At 39.6% G+C, this 11,062-nt stretch overlaps 1 protein-coding gene and 1 pseudogene across 1 annotated transcript; both read left to right on the forward strand.

Moving 5' to 3' along the window:
- The first annotated feature begins 269 nt into the window (after window positions 1–269).
- On the forward strand, window positions 270–2,456 carry LOC148036078 (uncharacterized). Its single transcript, XM_087679072.1, has 2 exons — window positions 270–869; window positions 2,206–2,456. Exons 1-2 carry the CDS (start codon window positions 332–334, stop codon window positions 2,235–2,237), a joined length of 570 nt encoding a protein of 189 aa, XP_087535198.1. The 5' UTR covers window positions 270–331; the 3' UTR covers window positions 2,238–2,456.
- Window positions 2,457–9,569: 7,113 nt separating this feature from the next.
- On the forward strand, window positions 9,570–10,214 carry LOC148036079 (thiamine pyrophosphokinase 1 pseudogene; annotated as a pseudogene).
- Window positions 10,215–11,062: the final 848 nt, after the last annotated feature.

Genomic DNA, 11,062 nt, shown 5'->3' on the forward strand with positions numbered 1-11,062 from the left:
TATTAATTGGATGAAAGAAGCTCATCTTTTAGTAAGATTGATGGGATCGGGCCAATATGGAAGGTGCCACTATGGAAGGTGCATGGCAGGACAGTGGCATGCTTATCCAGAGGGAACGTCGCCCTCGAGGATACTGGGAGACGCGGCGGCAGCGCCGAGTAGAAACGAGAATATCACGCGCGGTCACGTCGAGGCCAGGGCAGGGGCCGCTCGCCTATAAGTATGGTCGAGGCCTCAGCTATTTTGCCTGCATACCGGCTAGTGCGAGGCTTCCCGTACAATCGTACAATAGCTCCTGTTAGCTTGTGTGTAGTTGGTGGTGATAATCAATATGGCGGCTCGTGTGTTTTTGTTGGGAGCACTGTTGGTGCTGTTGGTGATAGTGAGTGAAGTGTCGGCGACGTCCCGCGGTCGAGAGGAGGAGCGACGTCGGGAGGAAGAGGAGAGGGAGCGGGAGAGGAGGAGAGGGGAAGGGTCGAGGGAGGAGTGGCACGCGAGGCTGCGGGCGTGCGACAATTTCTTCAGGCAGCAACGGCGAGAGGTGGAGGAGGAAAGAGAGTCGTCGCCGTATTACAATTCGTATTTGTCATGGAGGTCGGTTGAGGGGAGAGGGGTGACGCAGCAGCAGCCGTCCCGCGCATGCTGCGAGGTCGTGGAGCGCATCCCCTCGCAGGACCGCTGCTACGCCTTCCAGCAGGCTTACGGAGGCGGCGAGCGCCGCCGTCGTTATGAAGAGGAGGACGTCTGGGCGCAGCGACGAGAAGAGGAGTCGGAGCAGCAGCGGAGAACCATGACCGCCCAGATGTCCTCTCGCCTCCTCCAGCAGTGCAACCTTCGCCCTCGCGAATGCCGTGCAAGGTCGTCCCGAGGTATGTTGTCTAAATGATGCATTGCCCGTCATTTTATTTTATATATCAGCAGTCTGTTATAATCTATATCTATTTTAGATGCATTGCCCGTCATTTTATTTTATATATCAGCAGTCTGTTATAATCTATATCTATTTTAGATGCATTGCCCGTCATTTTATATATGAACCTAGTAGATTCCGTCATTTAAACCTAACATAATCTATACCTATTTCGTTTGTGCCACAAGTTCTCTCTCATCGGTTTATAATTGTATATTGTCTCTCTTATAATTGTCTGCGTTATTTGCCATGATCGAATGGCATATGAACATAAAGGATATGATCTAATTGATATGCATTATTTGCGATGATCGAATGGCACATGAACATAATGGATATGATCTAATATATCAATTATTCTCTCTTGTAATTGTCTCTGCTATTTATTTGCCATGATTGAATGGCATATGAATGCAATGGATATGATCTAATATATATATTATATTCCTTAAGATGATCTAATACATCAATTATGGATATGATTTAATATATAAATTATATTCTCTTAATTTGTGATGATTGAATGTCATATGAATGTTTGATCTAATAATATATCAATTATTTAAGTCGATGTTAGAATCATGGTTAGATTCAAATCTAGAGCTTATGTACTACTATTAGTTTTTTGAGAATATTTTGTCCTTGTTGGGTACCTTGACTTACATTTGACAATAGTTTGCGAGTCCTTAGTGTATTTGTCTTTTGAGTACCTAAATTGGAAGTTTTTGAAGTATTGGTTGTATAGATACTGTGTGATCGAATGTAGATTTGGACTGTGTGATCGAATGTAGATTTGGACCTAATATAATATACTGCTACAAAACATGTCCGCTAGCTTGAATCGACCTACATTTGACAATAGTTTGCTCTTTCTTAGTGTATTTGTCTTCGAGTACCTAAATTGGAAGTTTTGAAGTACTGGTTGTGTAGATTTGGACCCTAATATATATTGCTACAAAACATGTCCTCTAGCTTGAATCGAACTTTGTGATCGTTCAACATAATATTATCGCTATATTGTCAACCAGCTTGAATGGAATTGTTTGATCCAATGCAAGTATTAACTGAATATATATATAGCTACTAAATATAATATTATTGTTATATTGTCAGCTAGCTTGTTATATCTCTAACCTTCGTTGTTATATTGCTACTAAATATAATATTATTGTTATATTGTCAACTAGCTTGTTATATCTCTAACCTTCGTATATTATGATTTTATCTTTTGAGTTATATTATGGACAATACGATGGATTACTAATTCTTAATGCACTGCTTGTATTTGTTTGCAGAAGCGTTGATGGACGATTCTTATTGGTGGTAGAGAAGTGGGCCACCTTTGCCGCAACATGCGCAACTAGGATTGTTGCCGCTACTCAGTGCTCTCCCATTGATCGGTGGGTGTGCCATCTTAGACGAATAAACACCCCATGTAGGGTGTACTTGTCCGATTAAAAAAATGTATGGATGAAGAGGGGTTTGTGTGTGTGTATATAGGTTTTACCAAACAGGCGTAAATATACAAGAAATGATTTTGCTAGAAGGTTTTTGTTTGAGGTTGCTAAAAGGTTTTTGTTATTTTTATAAGCAGTTTCTTTTATTTGTATCTACTCCGTATCAATTGTGTGTGTCTAGTAATATTGTCGAAATTTGTATAAAAGGTTTTTGTTAATTTTTATTAATAGCTTCTTTTATTTGCAACTTCTACTCCCTATAGACTTTATAATAATATTAAGTTGTATCAATCATGTGTGTCTAGTAATATTGTTGAAATTTGTATGAGCAACCACCATCAAATGTGTGCCACATGATTGGCTCTCCCATTTGCAGTTCAATGCATGAAAATAATGAGGATGAGTTCTAATTGCAACGACCAACATTTTTGTTATATCCAAGTCTCTCATTACATTAAGCCAGCTCAAGTTGCATGACCTATGTGCTTTTTTAAGGGCGTCATGAAAGGTTGATATTGTAGGTCTAAACCATTTGTGCAAGTCTTTTTAAGGTGCTATCGCAGTCTAAAATCATTTGTGCTTGTCGTTTTTGGATTGACAATGGTTGTGTGTTTGCTGTTTATCCAAAGCCCATATGCATTTTGTGTGTGTGACCAACTCAACAAATTTTCATAATCTTATCCAAAGCCCATATGCATTTTGTGTGTGTGACCAACTCAACAAATTTTCATAATCACGTTGTGAGTTAGAAAATTTCAACTATGTGGTTGAGGTTGTTGACTCAACAAATTCATAACCCCATGATTGAGACTGTTGTATACCATCATGACAAACAATACTACCCATCACAAACCCGCAAATATGCTTGAATAAACAACTTGCAACATGGACTCTATTATGTGCCACCTAGTAATTAATTGATTGATTCGGGGGTAATCGTCTGATTTGTGGAGTGGTTTTTTAAATTGTTGGGATCTATGGAGAGACCTATCGAACCCTCCACTCTGTTAGACCTATGAACCCTCTTTCTTTAAGTGTGTTTTATGTTCTTATCAAGAGTGGAGGGGTTTGATCACTGGATTTACGTCGAGGGAAATAGTTGAAATATTTAGAGGACGCAAGGGGTCGTGTGAATCTTCTGAAGCATAGAAGACAATGGTTGATCTCTCCGTTAGAAGAAAAAAGTCAATATTAGAAGACCTAAAAAATATTAGAAGGCCATTTTTTGTGATGGTTTTGAAAAATTGTCGTAGCATAATGAGCCTCTCCATATGGGGAAGGCAAAGAAGAGTGCCATTATAGGTAGTGATGCGTTGGTTTTGAAAAATTGTTGAAGCATAATGAGCCTCTCCATTGTGGGGAAGGTAGCATAATGAGCCTCTCCATATGGGGAAGGCAAAGAAGAGTGCCATTATAGGTAGTGATGAGTTGGTTTTGAAAAATTGTTGAAGCATAATGAGCCTCTCCATTATGGGGAAGGCAAAGAAGAGTGCCATTCTAGGTAGTGATACAAAGGGGGTTTGTAGCTACTTCTACATGAATCCGTAGAGAATCACTCACGCTTGAGTTTCATCCCACCCCTGAGAATCACTCACTTAAGAGTTTCTTCTTATTTTTAAGAAGCATGTCCATTAGCCAAGGCCAATGAATTGACCCAAAGGAGTAGTGGCACATGTATAGGGCAACTCAATGCTTGAAGCTCTTATTGGCTACTTCGTGAACCCCTAGAGATCACTCTTGCATGCTTGAGTTTGGGTAGTACTTGATCATCCCATTTTTAAGAAGCATGTCCGCTCAAGGCCAATGAATGTAACCCAAGGAGTAGTGGCACATGTATAGGGAACTTAGTGCTTGAAGATCTCACTTCTTGAGGATGTGCTAAATGCCAAGGCCAATAGTGGCACACAAATGTTATATATAGGGTTGCTTCTTCAAGCTCTCACTTCTTGAGGATGTGCTAAACTTACAATTCATGAGGATGCGCTAAACCTACAATGCCACTTCTATGTGAAACCCCTAGAGAATCACTTACACTTAGATTTCAAGAAGTACTAGTTGATTATCCCATTGTTAAGAAGCATATCCCCTTTGTTAAGGACAATGAATTAATGTGTAGAGGCACACGAATGTCATATATGGGGCAACTCAAATTCTCACTTCTCAAGGATGTGCTAAAGCTACTGGATGGACTATCTTAGGTAAAAAGATCTCGGTGCTTGAAGCTCTCCCTTTTCTCAAGGATGTGTTGAAGCTATTGGATGGACTTTATCTCAAGCATGTGCTTAAGGCTAGATGTAAAAAGATCTCGGTGCTTGAAGCTCTCCCTTTTCTCAAGGATGTGTTGAAGCTATTGGATGGACTTTATCTCAAGCATGTGCTAGGCTAGATGTAGATGGAGTTTGGTTCAATTTTGGTGATTTGATAACATCTCATTGTAATGTGTGCCAAAGATGTTTGTTAAGTCTTCTCTTAAACTGTCAAAGTTGTTATGGTGAAGTCACATCTAGGGGAAGTGGGTGGAGTGGAATAGCACACTAGATGTAGATGGAGTTTGATGAACAATGCATTCTAATGTGTGCCAAAGATGATTGTTAGTCAACAACTCTATCTCTGGAGTTGTCAAAGTTGTTACGGTGAAGTCACATTTAGGGGAAGAGGATGGAGTGGAACCATTCCACTCCATTGGTAATCCTAACATATATTGATATTATTGCAAAAATGGATCCTAATCTTGCTTGCCTTTCTGTCTGCCAGCGTTTCCGAGGCAAAAGAGAGAGAACCTGCTTTATTTAAATCTCTTAGGTTAATCCATTTTCAGTTCCTCTTCACAACGCATATAAGCCATAATAATATTGCGTGTATCATGGAGATAACTCAATAGAGAGACACCAAATCAACCTCAAAAAGGTCTCAAAGAACATACTCACAGCAAGACCCTATTTAGGGTTGGGTCACACCAACATAGTGGATGGGAAGGTAGACTTACAGTTCGATCACACACCAGCAGTAGAAGTTTAGGGAAGGAGAATCAAAATAAATATTTAATGTCTTGTGTGTGAGCAGCTTTGTCAAAATATTTAATGTCTTATGTGTGAGCCATGTTAGAGCCTTGTGTGCTCGATTGGATTAGCCTTCTTTGTCAGGAGATGGAAGATCTTGTTCATTAGCGAATGGGAATCCTTAACCTTGCTAAAAAAATCTTAGAACCCCCTTTTGAAGAGGTGCTTATAAGGGTTTTTGAGTATTTATGATGCCCCTACTCAACCCACCCCTTATAGTGCAACCATGTAGTTACACAAGGTGAGGGATGAGCTTTCTCCCACTAGTCCCAAGCAAGCACAACCCGGCCCATATTGTAGGGATAGTAGGAGATCTCAAAAATTTGGATCTGCATTAGCCAACCCCCCCCCCCCCCCCCAAAAAAAAGAAGAGGTATGCCTTTCTCCCTTAGTACTAGTTGTAATTTTTTGTGTTATGAAATGCCATGGGCTCTGCCATGCATACTCAAATGGTGTTTGTGATTGGGGTCTTTGTAAAATAGCCTTCTCTTCATGCCAAAGTTGGACATCGTGTTGATTGCTCTTGTTTATGTAATACTATGTAATTTCTTTGACATGGTGTTGTCTATTGTACCCTTCATTTCTAGCGTGCATACAAAAATAGGGGCTATGGAATAGACAATAGCCTCCTCCTCCATTGTGGTAGACCTAAACACGTGTGGTGGAGTGCTCAATTATGTGACTGCATGTGAGCTTAACCTATTGTGATGTCGAGATTAACATCCCTTCATGCTAGGACCAAATGAGGGCTTCATTATCAAAATTAACATGCACTTGAATTTTTTTTAATTCTTTGAATTGTGATGATGATTGATTGTGTTAGGACTAATCAAAGTTTGAAGAAATTTACCTGCCCTCCCCCTCTCGAATGGTGTGCTACTATACTCGATAAATGTCTAGAATGGAGGGCTACCAACATTTGAAGGCCTCAATTTTTGAATACATAGTTCACAATGTTTTTAGATTGGTCAAAATTGGGATTTGAACATTAGCATTCCTCGTTCCCTTTTTCTTTCTCATTAAAATCTGTGTGCAAGGTGCATATTGGTTTGCATGTAACTAGCTTGTTGCTTGCACGTATGTGACATCAAGGATACCTTGAATTCTCATGCTATTCTTGGAGTGATCAAACCATGTAGCAGAATATTCTTTTGGTAGTAAAATCATGCTAATATGGGTATAATCTATAGCATCAAAGCAGTTGGGAAGACCCTGATGGGATAGGAATCAATCCTACACCTTGTCTAGCTTTGATTGGGTGGAGACCACTAGATGAAGTGAGTTCCATGCTTTCATGATTGCATTCACTACCTCATGGAGGAACTTAGTCTAATTGAGCAATTGCAATATCAATAATGCTTGCAAAAGCCAAAAAACCATGCCAATGACACTACCACTGAGCAATCTAACTCTTGCCCCCAAAACAACATGGGTTATAATGGGGTGATAATCAACACTACAGAAAGTAAAACAAAGTCCCTTAGATTATTATAAAGTAAAACAAGTCCCTTAGATTATTATCTTTCCATTGAAAGCTTAATCAAGCCTTCTAATAGTTCAAATTTAATTCAAAATTGATAGATTTATTCATTTTTAGGAGCTGCAAACCCACTATGGGGTTGTGAGCACCGCTATGGAGACTACATGGTTGGGTATAGCTAAATTCCTTTTTTCATTCCAAATATGTATTTAGCATGAAAAGGCTTATATTTGAGTATGCTCTTCTTTGATAAACACTATGAAGCTTAAGAACTTACTTCGGAGTGGTGAGTATTGCTATGGAGACTACAAGATCGTGGGTGTAACAAATTGTCTTTTTTATTCCAGATTTGTATTCCAATGTGGAAAAGCACGTATTTCATCATACTCTTCTTTGATAGAACACTACAAGGCTTCAAGACCTGTTGTAGGGCTACTGCTACGAAATTGTATCACTGTGAAAACTATGGGGTTGGGGCAACAAACTATCACTTTTAATTCTTGAATTATATCCCAATACAAGAATGCATATATTTCAATATATTTTTCCCTAATAAAGTACCAAAATCTTCATAATCTTGCTTTAGGAGCTACACATTTTTAGACTATGCCAGTATTAAACAAGGCTATGCAAGAAGACTTTCCATTCCCAAAGAAATGTGTAATTTTATTCCGTTCTTACGCGAGTAGTGATCGAGAACAAGCCTCACTCACAACCCAATAACGAGACGTTAAGGAGTCCCGGTTGGGGTGATTGACTTTGTCGAATGCACAACACAACTTGAAAAATTAAAATATTCGATAATACACCACACGCCACATATAAAAACAAGACAAAACACAATGCTTGTTGAAGCTCAAAACAAGTAAAAACCCGAATGTGGGTAGAGTATCACACAACCACAACACAACGAAAATACCAACAATTCGAAAACAAACCAAGTTAGATATATTTTCGTACCTTAACAACCTTGAGCCGATGCTCGGTGCTTTGACACCCAAAAGCTCCAACTTCCAAATTGGCATGACAAGAGCTCACTCTAGCATGCGACCCTCCACTCTCCTCTCTCACAAAATACAATTGTAATAAGGGGGAAGGCCCTTAACTCTCCATTCTCATCTTCTTATATGGTTTTCTATCCACACACACACACATTAGGCTTTTTGCTTTTAGCTTTTGGCTTTTGCTTTTCTACAACTTTTCACCATTTTCATTTTTTTTTCTTTATGCCTGTTTGTAACTTATTTGGATCATAACTTCGTCATTTGAACTCCAAATATAGTCGTTCGGGGTACTCAAAGTGATCGGAACATATCTGGTCGACAAGCCAACGCGGGCAGAATTACGAAAATATATCAAAATGGAAAAAAATACTGATTTTCGTAAATCCCATCATTTTTCTCCATCTTTTATCTTGGATGACTTATTCCCTTCCTTGGCCTATTGTTCTTGTAATTGCACACACTTTCAGTGCACACGTCCTCTTTTTCTTCAAGAAATACTCGCTGACGATGTAAAACGTACGATCTTTTCCTTTGATCCTTGAGTCTTCAAAATAAACATTCTCTGGATATGAACCTGTTTTTTATGCAGTGTGCCCTGGCAAGAATATGGTTTTTTGAAATGAACTCCGTGCCCAATCATTCATGATTTGAAAAAATATGCAATGTTGGATCCATGATATGCAACCAATCAATCGATGCTACACACAAAAATAATGTATGCATTGAAGAAATTGTGCCTAGAGTCTATCTACATGTGATCGTGCATCATGCAAAATGCAAACAAAATTCCTTAATTAATTAAAAAATCCTTATCCTCACCTCTGAACTCTCATAAAAAAATACGATATACTCCGCTCCACCCATCCAAAAAATCTCACAATCACTCTAGAAAATGGTGGTCCTCAGGATGTTGATCAGATAAGAACAACCCTTCTCACTATTGATGGCGTCCTTCACGATCCTCAAACTCTCCCAACCACCTTACACTCTCAACCAGAAGTTCCTAGCTTTGTGATGAACATCCCAAATGGTGTGTGCAAGAATTGTGCATGCTCAATGACTGGTGCTCTCTCAAGTGCGCGTGCATCTTAAAGTTACTGCATATAGCTGCAGCGGACCTCATGCCGTGCTAGTGCTCAACGATGGTGCAAACGTTGTCGTACTGATGCGCATCCAAGGTGTGGAATCCACCAAAAAGTTGTGTGTGTGGGAATTGTTACTTTGTACATACTTAGTCGTTCTGTTTACATTTTTTTTTCTGCGTGCGAGTATAGTGTAGAGAAGTTTGGAAGCATAGTGATGGATATGTTTGGGAAGTTTGGATCAGTTTCAAAAGCACTAGAAGATCGATTACCATCTACCTTGGATCTTGCAATGGAGGTTTCTGTAGTTGAAAAGTAAATAGAGGTCATTAAGGAAGAGCAAGCAGTCCTCCTCACAGAAGCGCCACTGAATCCCAAGGCTAATAGAGAGAAGATGACACAAATAATGTTTGATACATTCAATCTGCCTACTATAATTGCTGGATACTCTAAATATGGGCTCAATGAGGATGTGCTCAACTGTTTCAGGGAGATGCAAGAAGAAGGCCTATCCTTGGATGTTGGAAAATTTTTGTGCAGTTTGAAATCCTGTGTCAGTATAGTCTCCATTCCAACAATGGGCCATAGTTCCACTTTTCTTTCTAGTGCTTTTCTGAACCAAGAGCAGCCTAGTTTGACATTTGCACTTGTAGTGTTGAACCATCAACTACCTTTATTGACACGGTTTTTATGGGATAAAGCATGTTTTCGAATATGCGTAGATGGGGGAGCAAATCAGATTTATGATGGTGCCCTTGATTTTCTGCCATCTGAGGATGCATTTGAAATTCGTAAACGGTACAAACCTGAAGTGATCAAAGGAGACTTGGATTCTATTCGACCTGAGGTGAAGGAGTTCTATGCTGGGCTAGGCACGGAAGTCCTAGACAACTCAGGGAATCAGGATACCATAGATCTTTGGAAATGCTTGTCGTATTTGAATGACACATTACCAGAAATAACATCAATTGAAGGTCCTCATTGTGGTCTAATTCCATTAACTGGTCCCTCTAACATCTCTACAACCGGTTTGAAATGGAATATAGATAAGTGTTCTTCACATTTTGGTGGCATTATGAGTACATCAAACATTCCTGAGAGCAACAGAGTGACTGTACAAGCAGATACTGATTTGATCTGGACAATAGAGCTACAGCAACTCTATGATCAACTTCGAAACACTATTGCTTTTTCTAGTAAAAAAGGGGACCTTTGCCAGTAGGACCTATAGAGCGGCCTGCCAAAAGAGTTGAGCCACTTTTTTGATATAAAAAAAAGGGCCGCTTTTTGAGGGCCTATTGTGGAAGGATCGAATTCCTGGAGAAAGAAAAAAAAAAGCCACGGATGGTGATTTTCAAAAGGAGGCTTTTTGGGGGGAAAAAAGGCACGGAAAAAGTAGGCAAATGCTACAGGGAACAGAGGGGAATGCTCTCTGGGGAAAGGCTATGGAGGCACAGAAATCCATTGAAATCTATTCGAAGCACTTATACAGTTACTTTATCCATCAAACTTATTCATTACTGAAATGCTGCTACAAGAACAATTTGAACCCGTGCGTATTGTAGTCTCTGTGAAGGGCTATGGAGGTTGCAGGTTACGCACTTTTACATATTAAAATTGAAGGCTGAGATCTTGTTCTGATGCCACAATTGAGGCTTTCACACCCCTGGTTGAAATTTGATGGAGTTGTTTTCTCCATCCGTCGTTCAAGAACGCTTTTTGGACTACCTTTCTTGAGTTGCCGCTCTGGTATTCTTCGACGCACAGATTACAGAGTAATTCCTTCAAGTAGGATTGATGATGATAGTACTGCGAGATGCAGGGAGGAGTCGATGAGATTTTCTAACACGTCCTCTGTGGTTGCGACTTTGCTTTCGAAAACTCTTCGACATCTTTGGTGAACCCCACGTGAAAGCGTCACATAAATTTCAGGATGGGAGATACTTTAGCATCAGTTTCAGCATCTTCTACGATTCTTGCTTTGTCCTCTACTTCAGCTTCATCATTGACTGCTGCTTCAAGTACTTCAACGGATGATTTAAAGCAGATTTTACAGAATATGTCTATGTA

The sequence above is a fragment of the Lygodium microphyllum genome, chromosome 5, assembly GCF_053477565.2.
Source record: "Lygodium microphyllum isolate KBCC chromosome 5, Lygodium_microphyllum_v1.1.10, whole genome shotgun sequence".
Lineage (NCBI taxonomy): Eukaryota > Viridiplantae > Streptophyta > Polypodiopsida > Schizaeales > Lygodiaceae > Lygodium > Lygodium microphyllum.

What these genes read in the sequence shown, in the direction of transcription:
- LOC148036078 (XM_087679072.1), top strand. Translation starts at nt 332, where the DNA reads ATGGCGGCTCGTGTGTTTTTGTTGGGAGCACTGTTGGTGCTGTTGGTG. An exon ending in CCGTGCAAGGTCGTCCCGAG is followed by an intron (nt 870 to 2,205) that starts GTATGTTGTCTA and finishes ATTTGTTTGCAG; the next exon opens with AAGCGTTGATGGACGATTCT.